The 20,720-nt window shown below is 34.4% G+C and overlaps 1 protein-coding gene across 33 annotated transcripts in view; it reads right to left on the bottom strand.

Annotated features, from left to right (window-relative positions):
* Positions 1–20,720, bottom strand: part of LOC106083996 (protein muscleblind) — a 913,910-nt gene that overhangs the window by 308,178 nt on the left and 585,012 nt on the right. For 6 of the 33 annotated variants that reach the window (XM_059368560.1, XM_059368562.1, XM_059368563.1 and 3 more), the window contains exon 2: positions 12,032–13,142. The exons of 1 other annotated variant lie outside the window; for it this stretch is intronic. In XM_059368560.1, the coding sequence (XP_059224543.1) occupies positions 12,032–12,220 (189 nt within the window). In that variant the 5' untranslated portion in view covers positions 12,221–13,142. Of the gene's footprint in view, positions 1–12,031; positions 13,359–15,607; positions 15,789–20,720 lie in introns of those variants that run through there. 26 more of the 33 variants (XR_009398299.1, XR_009398300.1, XM_059368576.1 and 23 more) reach the window with 18 other exon arrangements.

The raw sequence follows: 20,720 nt of genomic DNA, 5'->3' as shown, positions 1-20,720 counted from the left end.
TGTGAAGTCTTTCAAAATACAGCTGGTGCAAAAATTGAAGCCGAACGACCTACCGCAAGGCAGAAATTTTTGTGAATTGACTCACGCAAAGTTTGCCGAAGATCCACTTATTTGCCGAAAAATTGTCTTCGGCGTGGGTACCTATATAAGTAGAATTGTCGCTTTTGGACTAAAGATCAGCCAGAAGCATAGCAACAGCTACCAATGCCTCCAGAAAAAGTCACGGTTTGGTGCGGTTTAAGGGCTGGTGGCATCATTGGACCGTACTTCTTTAAAAATGATGCAAATCGTAACGTAACTGCGAATGGTGAGCAGTACCGTGAGATGATATCCAACTTCTTTTGCAAGAGCTTACAATTACAATTTTATTAAATCAACCTATGATATTTTGCTTTTTAAAAGAAAAAACGTACACCCTAATAAACATTATTGTGAAGCATACTTTTAGGGGATACTTCACCTTCTATCTACCTGCAATCATAGCTTCTAACTAACTTGCCAGCACTATTTGATTTTGAAATCTTTTACTGGAACGCATCAATATTTGCTTTTACCTTTTTAGTGCGAGGGGAAAATTTATTGAAGTGCAAACTTTTCTCAAATAATATTATTTAAATTACAATTTACTTGCATACCTGTCTGGCAATGTCCTTGGAACTGTATAAAAATGCTAGAATGCTTTGAGGCAAAGACTTTCGCCAACACCCAAACAACCACCCAGCCACAAAACTTTATCCACAAAATTATGGCAATCCCTAACAAAGGAGGTGGAGGATAAATGTTCCAACCTACCACACCAACCCCCCCTCCTTTCCTGTCATTGTAAGCCCGGCATGGGGATGTGCCCTCCCCATGAAAAAAAAAACGATTTTCTTTGTTATTAAGTAATTTTTATGTTAATAATGACTTATACAGAAAAAACGCTCGCATAACGACCAGCACAATGAAATTCAACAATAAATTTACACTTCAAAGCTTAACGGCCAATAAAAAAAAAAAAAAAACACCAAAGGAGCAGGAAGAAAAAACTTGTAGTGAAATGTAGGGAGCAAGAAATTGCAACAAAAGATTTGGGGGCATTTGGGTGGATATCTACACCAGCAAACGTTATAGTGACAAAAGCCAAGCCAGATATTTTATTCCACCCAGCCACTCCACTCCAAGAATAAATGCAAAGGAAACAATAATAATGAATCCTTGGAGATTGTTCGACAAGGAATTTGAAACTCCCAGGCCAGCCATTGATTTTATTTTACCATTCAAGTGAAGCGCGTTTATTTCTAGATGAGTTTACCACTTTGGTGGGCTTGGATTTGGCTGCTGCGGTTTTAACTCATTTCGTAAGCATGGGAGGAACGAGAATTCTTTGCAAGGAAACAAGTAACAGCAGCAGTACTCCTTTGTGCAAGTACATCAATGAGTGAATGGCTACTTAAAAAAATATTGGCATAAATTATGAACAACATTACACTTCCGTTGCGTTGCCTGAGACAAGCTAAAAAGCACTTCATTTCTTGCCCTGAAACAGAGCAAAAGAAAAAGGAAGACCACGTAGTACATCTACGATGTAATAGAAGAAAAATCCCTGATAGGAATGTGAGAAAAAAAAAAGAAAAAACTTTCAACACAAAACCATTAAGACAGCAGCTACTAGTAGTCGTCGTACTTGTCGTTCTTCGTTATCGTTCCGTAAAGGATGTCATATCGATAAGGATCAAATAGTGGTTAGAAAGGGGAGCAGCAGGCTAAATGGTATTGGCTTCCGTTGGCTGTTGGTTCTTCAAATGTAGGCTGAGCTGCCGTCGTTTGTGGCCATTTCTTGTTTTACAGTTCATTGAGCTGTGTTCATTGCTGGCATGGCTTTGCCTGCTTCCCTTTGGCCATTTTGCGCTAAGGGCCAAACACCATGGGCTTCATATCTAAGAGCATCTAATGCAAATGACTTAAATCATTTTAACTTGAAGAGTAACTCTGCTCGATATGCAGCAAGAAAAGAAAAATCTCTAGCTGGATCTCTGGTGGAAAAGGGGTTTTCGTTGAGGGCACCACCACTTGTGTGATTATAAAACTAAGATTACATAATAGATATCAATTGCAGCAGTCATTTGGTGGCCTTTTGACAGCATTTCGTTTTTTTTTTTGCTTCTATGCAAAGGAAACTTCATTAATTTCTTTGGTAAGATAGTGCCCAAGTCAAAGACATTTCAAAAGGACTTGTCAAAAGCACAAGTGTCATAGCATTCACAAGCCTTTTGCAAAGGAAATCAATTAAAAAATCCAAGTACGGCTATGATGGCTATGGAGGAATGCACAGTCAAGCTTCAATGATGATAGAAAAATGGCAGCAAAGCGGGACAGAGTGAGTGAAAGGCTCAAACCCAGGCAAGGTCTGTTAATGATATGCTTTTTCCCTAGGATTTTTCTTCATAACTTCCTTTATTTCAAATGCCCCTTTGTAATTCCAAAAATAGCCTTTGTCATTACAAAACAAAGCTTTGGCAAACAAGGGGATTTTATGGCAAAGGGAAATTCTCCAAAAGACAGTAAATCAATGAAGTTTTCTCTAAAAACAATATTTTAGAAAAATTACTCAAGAAGCACCCACTGGCTTGGTTTCGATTTGTTGTCAGCTCTAAACACTAACACCGGTGTTGACAAAACTTAATGTAGAACTGAAATAGGTTTACTTAACAATTTGACCCCAAGAGTCGGGAGGCCTGTCCCACCCCCAAAAATGGCCCAAAAATGACATGATTACCGATTGGGGCAATATGGGTATCAAATGAAAGGTAATTGGAAATAGAATATCAAACTTATATCAAAATTTGGGATCAAGTCCCAGGTGGGGTCAAGTCGGGGGGGCCTGCCCCACCCCCAAAAATCGTCCAAAAATGACATGATTACCGACTGGGGCAATATGGATATCAAATGAAAGGTAAATGGAAATAGAATATCAAACTTATATCATATACCTGGGATCAAGTCCCAGGTGGGGTCAAGTCGGGGGCCTGTCCAACCCCCAAAAATCGTCTAAAAATTACATGATTACCGATTGGGGCAATATGGATATCAAATGAAAGGTAATTGGAAAAAGAATATGAAACTTATGTGAAAATTTGGGATTAAATCCCAGGTGGGCCAAACCACCCCAAAAACCACCCCCCAACGGACATGTAGGTCGACCGGGACAAATGGGCTTCAAAAGAAAGTTACTTGAGAGTAGAATACGAAACTTAAATAAAAATTTTAGGGTCTATTCCCTGGCGGGATTTTTTTTTTCTAAAAACAAAGAAACATCCTGTAATAACAAAATCGTCCTTTTGAATTGTTCGGTAAGAAGTCACGAAAAAAGTTATTAAAAAACTGATGTTTGTGTTTTTGTAATTGTTTTATTCTTGAAAAATCGAATATTTCGAAAACCGTCGGTTTTCTTCCTCAGGGATATCTGATTAGTCTTAACAATTCCAAAACTATTTTTGGAAAATTTAAGACGAACGGTAAAAGTCTAACATTATACGAAGGAAAATCTTGGTATTGTTAAAAATAATTGAAATTCCATGAGGAAGATTTTTCTAGAACTTTTCTAGAATAAAACAAGTAAAAGCGTGCTAAGTTCGGCCGAGCCGAATTTGGGGCACCCACCACTGTGGGTTCTGCTAAAATATGGGAGCTGTGTCTAGTTACTGACCGAATTGGAACGTACTTGACGCAGTTTTTGAGTCATAATATGCAACATTTCATCCAAATCGGATAAAAATCGTGGCTTGTAAGGGCTCAAGAAGTCAAATCGGCAGATCGGTTTCTTTGGGAGCTATATCAGGTTCTTGAACGATTTGGACCGTACTTGATACAGTTGCTGGGAGTCATAACAAAATACCCTGTACAACATTTCAGCCAAATCGGACAAAAATGGGGCTTTTAGGGGCTCAAGAGGTCAAATCAGGAGATCGGTTTATATGAGTTCCATATCAGGTAATACACAGATTTAAACCGTACTTGCCACAGTTACTGAGAGTCATAACAGAACACCATGTAAAAAATTTCTGCCAAATCGTACATAAATTGCGGCTTCTAGCGGCTCAGGAGGACAAATCGGGAGATCGGTTTATATGGGAGTTATATCATGTTCTTGACCGATTTGAACTGTACTTAGCACAGTTGTTGGGAGTCATAACAAAATACCCTGTACAACATTTCAGCCAAATCGGACAAAAATGGGGCTTCCAGAGGCTCAAGAAGTCAAATCAGGAGATCGGTTTATATGAGTTCCATATCAGGTAATACACAGATTTAAACCGTACTTGCCACAGTTACTGAGAGTCATAACAGAACTCAATGTAAAAAATTTCAGCCAAATCGGACAAAAATTGCGGCTTCTAGGGGCTCAAGAGGTCAAATCAGGAGATCGGTTTATATGGAATCTATATCAGGTTCTTGAACGATTTAGACTGGAAGTCATAACAAAATACCCTGTAAAAAATTTCAGCCAAATCGGACAAAAATTGCGGCTTCTAGGGGCTCAGGAGGACAAATCGGGAGATCGGTTTATATGGGAGCTATATCAGGTTCTTGAACGATTTAGACTGTACTTGATACAGTTGTTGGAAGTCATAACAAAATACCCTGTAAAAAATTTCAGCCAAATCGGACAAAAATTGCGGCTTCTGGGGGCTTAGGAGGACAAATCGGGAGATCGGTTTATATGGGAGCTATATCATGTTCTTGACTGACTTGGACCGTACTTGGTACAGTTGTTGGAAGTCATAACAAAACACCATGTACAAACTTTCAGCCATATCGGATGAAAATTGTGGCTTCCAGGGGCTCAGGAGGTCAAATCGGGAGATCGGTTTATATGGGAGCTATATCAGGTTCTGGGCCGATTAGGACCGCACATGGCAACGGTGTTGGAAGTCATAGCAGAACACTATGTGCAAAATTTCAGCCAAATCGAATGAATATTGTGGGCTCCATGGGCTCAAGAAGTCAAATCGGGAGATCGGTTTATATGGGAGCTATATTCAAATCGGAACCGATATGGCCCATTTGCAATCCCCAACGACCTACATCAATATAAAGTATCTGTGCAAAATTTCAAGCGGTTAGCTCTACGCGTTCCACCGCTATCGTGATTTCGACAGATGGACGGACGGACATCGTTAGTTCGAATCAGAGTTTCGAGACGATCAAGAATATATATACTTTATGGGGTCCTAGATCAATATTTCGAGGTGTTAAAAACGGAGTGACTTGATTAGTACACCCCCATTCTATAGGGTTGGGTATAAAAAAAAATTTCGATGGGGGTCAAATCAAAAAACTGGTCATGTCCGTCTGTTGAAAGCACGCCAACTTTTGAAGGGGTAACGCTAGCCGCTTGAAATTTTGCACAAACACTTCTTATTAGTGTAGGTCGGTTGGGATTGTAAATGGGCCAAATCGGTCCATGTTTTGATATAGCTCCATATAAAGCGATCATGGGTCTTGACTTTTGGAGTCTCTAGAGGGCGCAAATCTCGTCCGATTTGACTGAAATTTTGCATGTGGTGTTTTGGTATCACTTCCAACACCTGTTTTAGGTGTGCTTCAAATCGGTTCATATTCTGTTTTCACCAATACTATTACAATGACCATGCATCAGATGTGCCATGTAAACTCAGCATAAGGTTAAGAAATGAGAAGTAATGCTGAGTATACATGGCACATCAGATGTATGGCCATTGTAATAGTATTGGTGTAAACAAAGGTGTATTCGTTACATGTACACATAACCATCAGTCATGGCTGAAAAATCAAAAACATTAGATTTTTTTGATGAATGACGCAATTGAATGACCATACATTAGATGTGCCATGTAAACTCAGCATAAGGTTAAGAAATGAGAAGTAATGCTGAGTATACATGGCACATCTGATGTATGGTCATTGTAATAGTATTGGTGTAAACAAAGGTGTATTCGTCACATGTACACATAACCATCAGTCATGGCTGAAAAATCAAAATCGTTTGATTTTTTTCGATGAATGACGTAATTGAGTGATATTGAAAAACACGTTATGTGACAAATAAGGTCAAGAAATGAGAAGTAAAGTATGAAAAATTAAATAAAAACAAAGAAAAGAAAAAATCGATGTACCGTTTTAGGCAAAAGCTATAATCAACACGTACACACGATGAGTACGATCATGATGTGCCATGTAAACTCTGCTTAAAGTATGAAAAATTAAATAAAATCAAAGAAAAGAAAAAATCGATGTACCGTTTTAGGCAAAAGCTGTAATCAACACGTACACACGATGAGCACGATAATGATGTGCCATGTAAACTCTCCTTAAGGTTATATTGCAACATTTTCTTGGAAAAAAAAACATATTCCCATATCAAAAACCAAAGAAACTTGGCTTTGGTAACCGTTTCTTTAGATTCTGGTTTGAAGCCTACAATGAGTGACTTCACCAAAACTTCATCATAATTGAAATGAGATAATTTGGTAAAGGAGAACTTTATCCCTGAGGGTAGCTACCTATAGGACTCTTTGAGGCAAACCCTGCTAGAGGCTACCTAAAGCGAGGAGAAACTCCTAAGCGAATTAGAGGCATCTATGGGGCAGAGGCATCTCGTTGAAGTCTAATCGACAGGAAATGTTTTAAAAATAATTGTAACAAAATTGAAATGTCAAAAATGGAAATTTTTAAGGTTAGATTGTCGTTAATTTCCATTTTTCAATTCTTTTGAACGAATTTTCTCATTGCCAAAAGAAAAGAAAATATTCTTTGGACATATGGAAGTTTAATTCAAGTCTGGTCATCTATTGGCGACTTGTTCAAATATCTTAAGCAAACTTTCCCAAGGGAATATAGTTTGGGGAAAAACATTACTTCTTGGGGAAAGCTGAACTCATAGAACCAATAAGTCCTACATCATAAAGGAACTCACCTAAAAGGGAGTTAAACTCATTGTATACTTGGACTCCATATTCGGTTTACAGATATATGTAATTTTAAAAATATTGGCGAAATCCATAGAAATACTTCATAAGATGCAGAACACTTTCTTCGATGAAATAAAGAATCTCTTCTCCAACCCCCCAATCAATTGCAAACAGTTTTTGCCAATTCTCCTGAAAACTATTTTCCAAAGATGTCTTTTAGCAAGAAGTCTTTGAAGGTTGGAAAGAAGTATTTGAAGGCTAGAAAGAATACTTCGATGGTTAGAAAGAATTCAGTAGGCACACAAAAGCAGCCAAGAATTATATTTTCCAATCAATAACAAATCGTTGGCCAATTACTCTCCTTGAAATGGTTATTCAAAAATGTCTTTCAGGTTGGCAAGAAGTCTTTGTAGGTTAGAAAGAAGTCTTTGAAGGTTAGAAAGAAGTCTTTGAAGGAATTCAGAAGGCACACAAAATCTGCCAAGAATTTTCTCCATTATAACCCCTGTACAATACTCCCCTTTTAGTTAAAAATCCATATTTTCAGATTAGAAACAAACTATTCCTTACTTCTGAATCTTGTCGTGCTACTTTCTTTTTAAACCAATTTCTCTCATGTCTTATCGATCAGAAGGCACTCCATAATCTGCAAAGAAAAATGTTCCCCATTATGACCTCTTTACTATCCTCCACTTTCAGCTAAAAACCCCCATCTTTCTAAATTAAAAACAAAATTTTCTAAAACAAAATTTTACAAAAATTTATTACACATTTTCCTCCAGCCATCTAACCAAAAAAAATCATTACTTCTGGGAAAAAAAATCTCTATAAACATATACGTATATATATGTGAGACACAAAATAACAAAAATGTATGCAATTCCAAAATTATTTTCTCAATAATAGAGAAACGCCTCTTCAATTCTTCTACATCCTTCTAGTTCAGCAATTGTTCAGCATATTTATTCAAATAGGTCCACATCAGTTTTGAGACACAGAATAGAGACCAAGCTCCAATCCAGATATATCCCGAAGATTGACCATCCATCAATGTTGAGTAGGCAGCACTATCGTTGGTCATTTTGCTTTTCGTGATTTAATTTGTTTGGATAACAAAAGGAAAACTTTTTCTTCAAATTGATTTGACTTGATGAAAATCTTCAGAAATATATCTTTTCTTCTTCTGCAAGCTTCTTCAAGCGAATGGTATAAGCTCTCGATGACTAATGAAAATGTATGAAAAATTTCCCAGGCAAAAAAAAATCAATTGAAAATCAAAGCCTACTTTGTTTGGAAATGAGGAAAATATTTTTGAATTTGTTTGTTACAAAACAAAGTGGTAAAAGTGGTAACAAAGTGTGTGTCGGTAATAAGGTAGGTATGACTTTCAAACTATAAAGCAATGGTTTTAAAACTGTTATACAAGAAATTTTTTGTCATTGGTTTTTAAACTTTATTTAAAGAACATTCAATTTAACTCGTTTACACTGCTCATTAAAACCTGTTTCAGTGGCGCAATTTTTTGTTTTTATATCCACCACCATAGGATGGGGGTGTACTAACCTAGTCAATCCGTTTGTAACACCTCGAAATATTGATCTGCGACCCCATAAAGTATATATATTCTGGATCGTCTCGACATTCTGATTCGATCTAGGCATGTATGTCTGTCCGTCCTTCCGTCTGTCAAAATCACGATAGCGGTCGAACGGGAAGAGCTAGCCGCTAGAAATTTTGCACAGATAGTTAATATTGATGTAGGTCGTTGGGGATTGCAAATGGGCCATATCGGTTCAGATTTAGATATAGCTCCCATATAAACCCATCTCCCGATTTAATTTGTTGAAACCTGAAATAGCTCCCTCACAACCCCCAATTTTTGTCTTCAACTGCTCTTCAACTAAATTTAGTTTGTATAAATTTTAAGCAGAATCCATGGTGGTGGGTTCCAAAGATTCGACCCAGCCGAACTTAACACGCTTTTACTTGTTCCTTTTTAAAATCAGCTGAAGTGAACTATAAATTCAGATTTAATGATCGGTGTAAACGCGGTATAAAGCAGACTTCGGTATATACTATAACACAAGTTTTACACCCGTAAAAAAAAACTTAATGCACGTTTGTCTGTCTGTCGAAAGCACGCAAACTTTCGAAGGAGTAAAGCATGGCGCTTGAAATTTTGCACAAATACTTTTTATCAGTGTAGTTCCGATGGGATTGTAAATGGGCCAAATCGGTCCATTTCTTGATATAGCTGCCATATAAACCGATCATGGGTCTTGACTTCTTGAGCCTCTAGAGGGCGCAATTCTCGTCCGATTTGAGTGAAATTTTGCACGTGGTGTTTTGGTATCATTTCCAACAACTGCGCTAAGTATGGTTTAAATCGGTCCATAATCTAGTATAGCTGTCATATAAACCGATCTTGGATCTTGACTTCTTGAGCCAATAGAGCGCACAATTCTCATCCGATTTGGCAGAAATTTTGTACAACGGCTTCTCTCATGACCTTCAACATACGTGTCTAATGAATCGCTCAATAGCTTTATACAGCTCCCATATAAACCTATCTCCCGATTTTGCTTCTTGAGCCCCTACAAGGCGCAATTCTTATCCGAATGGACTGAAATATTACACAATGACTTCTACAATGTTCAGCTTTCATTTATGGTCCGAATCGGACTATAACTTGATATAGTTCCATTAGCATAACAGTTCTTATTCAAATTTATTTGTTTGCCTAAAAAGAGAAACCGCGCATAGAACTCGACAAATGCGATCCATGGTGGAGGGTATATAAGATTCGGCCCGGCCGAACTTAGCACGCTCTTACTTGTTATTTCTCTTCTATAGAAAGCAAAATTTGATTTATCGGTTGTTATCGTTGGAGCATTGCCCGGGTTTCGCGTCTAACAGATACCGGCACTTAGGTGGCGACACAATACCAGACATGAACCAACTTAGGGGAGTGGTATTGAAAACAATTAAGGATTTTGTAAGTAGCACGGAATACCTGACTTAAAACTTCCTTTTTAGAGGTTACTGGCGAGACCATCAGAAAAAAATTTGAGCGGTGGCTTTCCCCTCCTAATGCTGGCAACATTTGTGAGGTACTATGCCATGTAAAACTTCTCCCCAAAGAGATGTCGCACTGCTGCACGCCGTTCGGACTAGGCTATAAAAAGGAGGCCCCTTATCATTGAGCTTAAACTTGAAACGGACTGCACTGATTGATATGTGAGAAGTTTTCCCCTGTTCCTTAGTGCAATGTTCATGGCAAAATTTGCAATTTGCACCTATATTTTCACCAATACTATTGCAATCACCACGTGTCATGATGTACCACGTAAACTGGCCATAAGAATTGCTCTGGAAATTTATCCATAACAAACGATAACAATGTTTTGCTCCATTAAGCAGAAACACCTAATGGCATAATATGTTACCCCACAACAACAACAACTTATTTCTTCCATATTATGGTATTCCTTTGCATGTTTTGTAAAGCGATACAGAACAAACAAAATTTATCGAATATAATCGTTTGTTATCGAAAGTTTATCAAGGCATCTATTTACTCAATACAGCAGTTGACATAGAGCTGGAAAACTATCGATAATCGCAACATTCGATAATTTCGATAGTTTTAACAATAAATATCGATAGTAACGAAACTATCGTTAATTTCCCATCACCTATATTTCAAACGAAAATGGGAAGCAAAAATCAAGAGATCTATTTATATAGAAGCAATATCAAGGCACAGACCAGATAAAACCAAGATTAATAAAATCAGTGGGAAGTCATGAGAGCGCCCCGGTAGCGGAGTTGGTAGCGTGCTTGGATTACCAGTGCAGGGGTCGTGGGTTCAATTCCCGCCAGAAACCTTGGTCTGTCGCTACTGTGGTATCACAATGGACTTCAAATTGTCTAAGTGAGTCTGTAAAGGACTGCCAATTTTACCTAACCATGAGAGAATCAAAGAGATCACTGTACAAAATGTTAGCTTAATCGGTTGAAAATTGCGCCCTCTATAGGCGCAATGTATCTCGAAGGATGCATTTAATGTCGAATTGCTTACTTTTGTTTAATTTTGCAAAAAAATTTACTTTTGCGATAAAATCCATCGGGAAAATATCAATCGATATTCAAGTCAAAAAAATAAGTATCGATAGTGCCATCGATATTTTGCCAGCTCTAATGTACCATGGCCTGTATAGCAGAACATACAAAATTTATCGACTGATATCGTTTGTTTTCAAAAGTTATTCAAGGCAGCTATTTTCTAAATAGCAACACAAATCATCGGGCATGCCATATTAGCTTTCCCAAACCTATGAAAAACTATCGATAACAAAGATAACAGCTGTTAATTCACACTTTTTTAATAATGCAGCATAAAAAACATACTTATTATCTAGTTTTTTAATTTAATGAAGATTTCCCTCAAATTTCAGCTATAACTAATCTACTCATGAACCTTAACATTTCATATAAAACTTGAATAACACTCAAAAAGAAGAAACATTTTCATTACTTATCGTTAATTTATCGGTTTTTAGGCAATAGTTAGGGGATATTGTTTTGATCACTCTAAATTTATTGGCTGTTGTTTGATATTAGCCTTTACCATTTCGATTTGCTAGAGTAGAAGCGGCTTAATTTATACAATATGCATATAATTAAAGGCATTTGGAAGCTTTTAAGACACACTGAAGCTGGTTTTTGGGGGTATTAAACTAAAACTAGTTATTAATATCATAAGGCAAATGAAAGAGGAAAAAACATTTCAAGATGAGAGAATGAAGACAGATTTAATGCACACATTGGCTTTTTACGGCGAGGCAGAAGGAGAGGAGGCTTACTTACTAACCACAAAAAGAGATTAAGTTTGCAGAAATTAAAACTTAAACTCTTTTGCTTAAGCCACCGCTAAGGTATAGGGGAAATGAAATGAAATGTATTGGTAAATGATCATGCATATAAAATGGTTGATGACAAATAAAACCTTTACAAATAATAACAAAAAATTATAAGAATTGTAAGGAAACATAATTTGGGGTTTTTTTTGTTTAATTTATGGTTTTGATTCTACTAACCTTAATGCTATCATAGCAGGCGGTCACCTTGCCATTTTGCACTTCAACATTTGCAGGCGGATGGGCAAATTTACATTCGGTATCTTGGCGGGAACATTTATTCCTTTGGAATTCACGACATACTTCTAGCTGGAGCCAACGTGAATCTTTGCCATTCAACAGGCTGGTCATATTAACCATAGCGGCCATGTTTTGAGTTTGTATTCAAAGCGTTTTTACTGGATTTGGATAGGATCTTCGTCTTGCGAGGGTATGGATGGTAAACGATGATTTGCTTTTTGGCTGATTTTTGCTTTGCTTTTCTTTTCCTTTTTTTTTCTCTTTTCTTTTTGGCTTTAATACAAATCAACAACAAAAATCTCTAGCGTTTGTGGCTTATAATGCTGGGCGCCTATTCAAACAAATACCAGTGAGAGAGAGAGAGAGATATACAGACACACATATGCACACACAGACACTGGCTTTTTTTTATACACAAAAAAGGAAAAGCTGCCGTATTGTAGTATACTAGTAGTAGTGGTAGTGAGAGTAGTGGTGAATGTGTGTTGTTGGTTGGTTTAACTGGTAACTGGCCGGAAGGGATTTTTGGTTCTGGTTTTTTTTTTTTGTTTTTTCAATGTGAGTGGGTGGTGTAACGAGAAGGAAAACGAGGGGGAAGGGCAGCGTCTAACCAGCTTAATGATGCTTAGATGTTTCTTATCCTTAGGCGAATTCCCGTTTCACAATTCGTCGTAGAGAGCGAAAGAGCTTAATTTGCTGGAGCACCGAAAGGAGTAGGGCGTTTTAATTGATGATTATTTTAATCCTGCGACTGCGGCGGCTTAGCATGTGGACGATGTGAGTAATTTCTTGAAGATTTTTCCTTAGTCGTTATTTATTTTTTGTATTTTTATGATTTTCATGACTTGTTGTGGTCTGTTTGGTTTTTTCTTTGTTTTGTTGCAATTGATTTTCTCTTGACAACTATGGTAGGGCTGCCAAATTTTTTTTTTTAGGCGGCAGAATTTTTCAAATTTTCTCTTCTTATTACGGTTTTGTGTAATTTAAAACATCACTCACTCTAGATATTTTTGGGGGTCTTTCTTTTTTCTTTAGTTATTTAGTATTTTTGCTTTTTTTTAAGAAAGGAATATAAAACAAACTGATGTAATGAAAATCGTATAGATTTTAAAATAAAATAAATGTAAGGCGGCCACATTTGAAGTTTTTGCTTGAGCTTTTCATTTTTGCACACGCGAAAATTCGTATATTATATTTATATATTTCTTAATTTTTGTTATTTTATTTTATTTTTTTTTTATTTATTTTTTTTAATTTATGTTTTTTTATTTTGTTTAATTTTATTTTGTTTAATTTTATTTTTTATTTTATTTTATTTTAATTTATTTTTTATTTTATTTTATTTTGTTTAATTTTATTTTTTATTTTATTTTTTTTTTAATTTATTTATTTTTTATTTTATTTTACTTTATTTTATTGTATTTTATTTTATTTTATTTTATTTTATTTTATTTTATTTTATTTTATTTTATTTTATTTTATTTTATTTTATTTTATTTTATTTTATTTTATTTTATTTTATTTTATTTTATTTTATTTTATTTTATTTTATTTCATTTTATTTTATTTTATTTTATTTTATTTTATTTTATTTTATTTTATTTTATTTTGTTTTGTTTTATTTTATTTTATTTTATTTTATTTCATTTCATTTTATTTATTTTTTTTTCTTATTTTATTTTATTTAATTTTATTTTACTTTAGTTTAATTTATTTTATTTTATTTTATTTTATTTTATTTTATTTTATTTTATTTTATTTTATTTTATTTTATTTTATTTTATTTTATTTTATTTTATTTTATTTTATTTTATTTTATTTCATTTTATTTTATCGTATCTTATTTTATTTTATTTTATTTTTGTTTTATTTTATTGTATTTTATTTTATTTTTATTTATTTTATTTTATTTTATTTTATTTTATTTTATTTTATTTTATTTTATTTTATTTTATTTTATTTTATTTTATTTTATTTTATTTTATTTTATTTTATTTCATTTTATTTTATTTTATTTTATTTTATTTTGTTTTGTTTTATTTTATTTTATTTTATTTTATTTTATTTTATTTTATTTTATTTTATTTTTTATTTATTTTATTTATTTTATTTAATTTTTTTTAATTTTATTTTTATTTAATTTTAATTTTTTTTATTTTATTTTTTTTTTTATTTTTATTTTATTTTTTTTTTATTTATTTTCATTTTATTTTTATTTATTTTATTTTATTTTTTTTAGTTTATTTTATTTTTTTTTTTCATTTTATTTTATTTCATTATTTTATTTTATTTTGTTTGTTTGTTTGTTTTTTTGTTTTTTTTTATTTTATTTTATTTTATTTTATTTTTTATTTATTTTATTTTGTTTTATTTTATTTAATTTTTTTATTTTATTTTTTTTATTTTATTTCATTTTATTTTATTTTAGTTTGTTTTAGTTTGTTTTATTTTATTTTATTTTATTTTATTTTATTTTATTTTATTTTATTTTATTTTATTTTATTTTATTTTATTTTATTTTATTTTTTTTATTTTATTTTACTTTATTTTCAATTATTCTATTTTATTTTATTTTTTTTTTGTTTTATTTTATTTTATTTTTTTTATTTTATTTTATTTCAGTTTTTTTTATTTTATTTTTTTTTTATTTTAATTTATTTTTTATTTTATTTTATTTTATTTTATTTTTTTTATTTTATTTTATTTTGTTTTATTTTATTTTATATTATTTTAATTTATTTTATTTTATTTTATTTTTTTTATTTTATTTTATTTTATTTCGTTTTATTTTAATATTTTCTGGCTTAAATTATTTTCATCTTGTTTTTTAAATAAAGTTCTAAAAACAAAAACAAATAAGTTGAAAAAATCTATTAAATGATGACTAGAATACACGAGTAATGCTTTAAGCTTTGATTTGTAGAGCCAGCCGGTTTTCAAACACTTTTTATATTGAGGGGGATTTTTTGTGGTTTTTGAGTAGCAGGGTTCTAATAACAAACTCTTTCTAGTAGCTTTTGATATAGTAGGTAGATATATGTATTTTTTTTTTTAATTTTATTTAGCTAGGCTTGGAGAGCATATACGCGTCCAGCAAAATAAAACCAAAGTCCAAAATGAAAATTAACAGCCAAAAAATTGTTGGGTTATGGTAAAGGTAGTTTGTAGTGTAGATATTTGGTGGTGGCGGTAGTGTTGGCGTTGGAGTATGGTTTTACAAAAAACTTAAAAGGGGCTTTGGATTTTTTTTTTGTAATTTTCCGTTTTAATCTCTGCCTAGTAGGTATGGGGAATGAGGATATGGAGTAGTTTTTTTTTAGCATTTCAAGCGCAACAAACAAACAGCAGCTTTTTTATGGTTTGCCTTTTGTTCTAGTTCTCATTTTACTGGCAGTTTTTCATTTTAATTCTAAAACATGGGACGTTGGCTAATATTCTGGCCTTTCAAAGCATCAGCAGCAACAGCACAGCAGCATTACTAGTTTAAAACTGCCTTATAATTATAACAGGGCTTACGATAGTTGTCTAACTATCCCTTTAGACATAACGGTAGCAACAGTCTTCTATCCTGTTTTTTTTTTCTTCTGTCCTTTGGAAACTTGTATTGGTTTCTTGTATTTAGTCTAGGAAGCTACAGGCATATTGGTATTATTTTATGTTCAATAATTTTTATTTATGCTGATTTGTTGTACATTATCTGAAATTAGAGGGAAAAGATAAAAGAGAAGAATACAAAAAACAAATTAGCATTTATAGAGGATACTTAGTGCTACAATACAAATTTTTTATATACTATCATAAATCATAAACATATAATAATGAGTTTAATATGTAAGCAGATAATACTATGAGAAAGTTTTCTTTTATTAGGAAATTAAATATTTGTGTTGTAAATGTGTTTAGCGCCACTGTTTGGTTACATTAGATGTATTCCCCAGCAAACATTTTCACAAGCATTTTTACCCCAACATATAAGCAATCTATTTTACATATTTTGTTCTTATTAGCATACAGCAAGCACTCTTATTTTATGAATCTTTTAGCATTCCGAAGAAGTTTCTTATAAGATATATATGGACAAAAAGCTTGCACAGGTTTTAAGCACAATTAGCTTTTATGGTACAAAAAGCTTTACATTAAAAATCGAAAGATTACTTTTTACCAATTAAAAACTTTTTACTTCAAAAGCTCTTCAAAGCTTTTAATTTCTGCATATGATTTGTATATGATATGCTGGCAATCAACGGATAATAAACATTTTTAGCCTTCAAGCTTTTTTTCAAAAGCTTAAAAGCTTCCTTCTAGATGAGCACTCAAAGTCTTTTCATGCTCATTTTTTATGTAGCTGCTCTAAATGCCTGTATACAAAAATCTAGCAAAAATTTTGAGCTTATTGAGCTTTTATGGAACAAAAAGCTTTTAAAATCTTTTTATGTAGCTGCTCTAAATGCCTGTATACAAAAATCTAGCAAAAATTTTGAGCTTATTGAGCTTTTATGGAACAAAAAGCTTTTAAAATCTTTAAAAATCGAGAAATATTTGAAAAAAAAAATTTTTATTTTTTCCTAAAGCTCAAAAGCTTCTTATAGATGGGAATTGAAAGTTTTTTATGGTCATGCCTTAAATTTATTTAAATCAATTACATTGCTACTCTTAATTCCTGCATACAAAAATCCGGCAAAAATTTTGAGCATATTGAGCTTTCATGGAACAAAAAGCTTTTATTTAAAAATAAAAAATTTGTATTTTTTTAAATTTTTTGAGCCAGCTATAACCAGCTCTATCATAAAAGCTCTCTATTAGAAATTATACAAAAATTATATTGTGGATGAAAAAGCTTCTAAAAGCCTTTTGCTAGTTTTTATTCATATACATTGATAGAAAAATGATGGTACTTTGCCAATACCGCATGATAATATTTTGTTCGAGTCATTGGCCAAGATTTTTAATACCATTTGGTATCAATTCAATACCAGAGAATAATCAATAACAGGTTGGTACTAAAACCAATAACGGTCTGGTGCTAAAATCAATACCAGTTCGGTAATGAGGCTAGTACCAAACGGTACTAATCATTTTGTGTTTCATCCATACCATCCGGTATTGCTTTTGTACCATACGGTGCTGCTTTTCTATCAATACCTGAAATGAGAACGCTTGGTAACAACTGAAATGAGCACGTTTGGTATTAACTTTTCTGTGAGTGTACCTACTGGCAGAAAATTATTTTTGAGCCAGGATTCCGACTCAGACGCCGGGCACTTAAAAAAGCGCGGCGTTTGAATCGGAATCGAGTAGATTATACTGTAGTAAAATGAGTAGAAATCGGGAGATCGGCATATATGGCAGTTATATCCAAATATAAACCAATTGGAAACATATAGAGCACGGATGCGCAAAAGCCTAACATAGATCAATGTGACATATCTCAGTGAAATCGGATAATAAATGCTCCTTTTAAGGGCCCAAGACCTCCAACCGAGAGATCGATCTATATGGCAAAATTGCAAATTTGACCTGGAATATTCGATTAAGGAACAGGAGCAAACTTCTCACATATCAATGAGTGCAGTCCGGTTCAACTCTAAGTTCAATGATAAGGAATTTCCTTTTTCTAGCCGAGTCCGAACGGAGTGCCGCAGTGCGACACCACTTTGGGGAGAAGTTTTTACAGGGGATAGTACCTCACAAATGTCGTCAGCATAAGGAGGGCATAACAACCCCTGAAAATTTTTTCTGGTGTTCTCGACAGGTTTCGAACCCAGGCGTTCAGTGTCATAGGAGGGCATGCTAACCTCTGCATTACGCTGGCAGCTATATACAAATATAGGTAGAGCTTGACCCTACTCGGTACGAATATGGAGGAGAATAACGCAAGACAATGTGCCAAACTTTAGCGAAATCCATATAAAAAATTGACCCAAGAACCTCAATTGGCAGATCGGTATATGTAGAGCCATATCAAGATTTGATCTGATATAGCCCATCTTCAGGATCCTCTACGTGAAACAGCAAAGTAGGTGAAAGTGGTCTAGGTGTAAATCCAACCACGACAGAAGTAGTTCTTCTCAGCAGAAGATATAAGTTGCCTGCAGTGACACCTGTCTTCTTGGGAGAAGATAATATTCCATTTGCAGAAAGCGCAAAATACCTGGGTGTTTTGCTGGACAGGAAATTGAATCCAATATTTTGGAAAGGACAAGAAAGGCAACTCTAGCCCTATACATATACAAGAGAGAGAGAGAGAAAGCCTTGGAAAAAGATGGGGGTTTAGACCGCGTGTCATTGGGTATATACTGCAGTTTTCAAACCTACAATGCTATATGGTGTTATGATTTGGTGGACGGCGCTTTAAAAGTCCACCTACTGTTCAATACTCAACCGGATCCAAAAGGATGGCTTGCTTGTGCATCACAGCCGCATTGAGGACGACCCCATCTTATGCACAGAATTTAATGCCACATCTAAAGGCTCTGGACAATATGGCTAGACAAATTGCAGCGACCACTGCCGTGAGGCTAAGGGAGCTTTCTCTTTGTTCATGTGGCGGTTAACGGACACTGTGTTATCCCTGATACAATGTCTGATGTTTCAGGCAGTGTGGATTATACCCTTCCTGAACCGCTATTTGATAAAAGTACTGTATCACTATCACTAATAGAACCGATTGGAACAACGATATCCCTAGTAAAAGAAGTTACATAGACTTCTATACGAATGGATCCGAACTAAACGACCAGGTGGGCTTTGAGGTACACTCTAAAGATCAAGAACTGGTTATATCGAAAAGGCTACCCGATCACTGCAGTGTGTATCAAGCGGAGATCCTTAAAATTAAGGAAGTGTTTGAAAGGCTAAGATATGATGTCAAAACGACGATTGGCATAAATATCTTCTCAGACAGCCAGGCAGCCACTAAATCTCTGGGGAACATATTTATAAAAACACAAAAACCGCCCTCGCCTGTCGCAGATCTCTTAACGAGATGGCTGAAGAGATCAAAATTTTCATGTTCTGGGTGCCGGGCCACAGAGATATCACAGAGAATTGTAAAGCGGATGAGCTTGCGAGACAAGGAACTTAGTTACACATTCCAGGAGAACTGTAACCTGTGGGTATGCCTCTAGAGACATGTAAGCTAAGTTTTCAGGATCAGGCCCGGAGGACAACAAATGATAGATGGTCACAAAGACAGAGCCTAATGTAGACTTAAAGAGGTCTACCACTTTGCTGCCACTGGCTAGAACAGACGTCTCAGCCATTGTGTCCGTCATGACAGGTCACTGTCTATTCGGAAAACATGCTGAAAGACTGAAGGTTGCCAGAAAAGACTTTTGCAGAAGCTGTGAGGACAACGAAGAAGAAGAGACACGAAGAGAAAGAGACTTTTGTGTGTGTATCCCGCACTAGCAGTCAAAAGGAGTTCCACTCTAGGTTCTCATTTCTTTGAGAACCTGTCTGATTTGGCGGATGTGAACATTCGCAAGATGTTGGGCTTTTTAAAGCGATCTGGATTGTTCAACGGTAGGAACTAAAAGGCATCTTCCTTCTTCTGTTCATTGTCATGGTCACTGGCTAGAACAGACGTCTCAGTCATTGTGCCCGTCATGACAGGTCACTGTATAATCGGAAAACAGGCTGACAAACTGAAGCTTGCCTGTAATGACTTTTGCAGAAGCTGTCAGGACATCGAAGAAGAAGAGTCTAGAGAACACCATGGTGTGTGTGTCCCGCACTAACAGTCAAAAGGTGTTGTTCTTAAGGTTCTCATTTCTTTGAGAACCTGTCTGATTTAGCTGATGTGAACTTTCGCAAGTTGTTGGGTTTTTAAAAGCGATCTGGATGGTTCAACGGTAGGAACTAGAAGGCATCTTTTATCTGCTGTTCCTGTGGTATCACAATGGACGAAAACGTCTAAGTGAGTCTGATGGCAGACTGCCACTTAAACCTAAACTAGCTTATAGGTAGAATATTATCGAAAAGCCATTTGACGTATCACTAAGGCTTCTAGGAGGTCAAAATGTCATATCGAGTGATCAGTTCATATGGGGAATATATCTATTGAGGGATCTTTAAACAAAATGATAACATAAACGGTCAAAGTTTAGGGTTGCTCAGATACAAAGAAGACAAAAAGGAATATGTGGAGCCTTTATTAAATTTGTACACCTTGCGGGGCGTTATTTGATGTGCTAGAGAATAATTTTGAGAATAATATTCTTTTTTTTAATTTTTTCGGGTCAGCTAGAACTTTTCACCCAACCCCACGCATCATTTCTTTGCACATAGCCGCTTGATCATTAGTAATGTGTTTCACTTTTTTCCGTAATTTCATCAACTCATTGATAATTGTTATTGATTTTGTTATTTCATATATTTTTTTATTTTTTTTTTTTTTTCGTTGAACGACAAACATTTTGTTTTCACCTCCAGGTGTATTTAGCGCATTTATTGTTGTTGTTTTTTCTTGTGTTTTCTTCTACACACATCAATTTTTAACAATTTTTTGTGTGCTTTTTCATGAGACATGCAGGCCAAACGCTTTCGAAGCGCTCCAGTTTTGTTATTGCCTGATTGCAGGAAAGAAACCCAAAATTATCTAATCGCGCTAACTATTGATAATAATTTT

This window comes from Stomoxys calcitrans, chromosome 5, assembly GCF_963082655.1.
Source record: "Stomoxys calcitrans chromosome 5, idStoCalc2.1, whole genome shotgun sequence".
NCBI lineage: Eukaryota > Metazoa > Arthropoda > Insecta > Diptera > Muscidae > Stomoxys > Stomoxys calcitrans.
The sequence above is the reverse complement of the archived record's forward strand: the minus strand, read 5'-3'. Positions and strand labels throughout refer to the sequence as shown.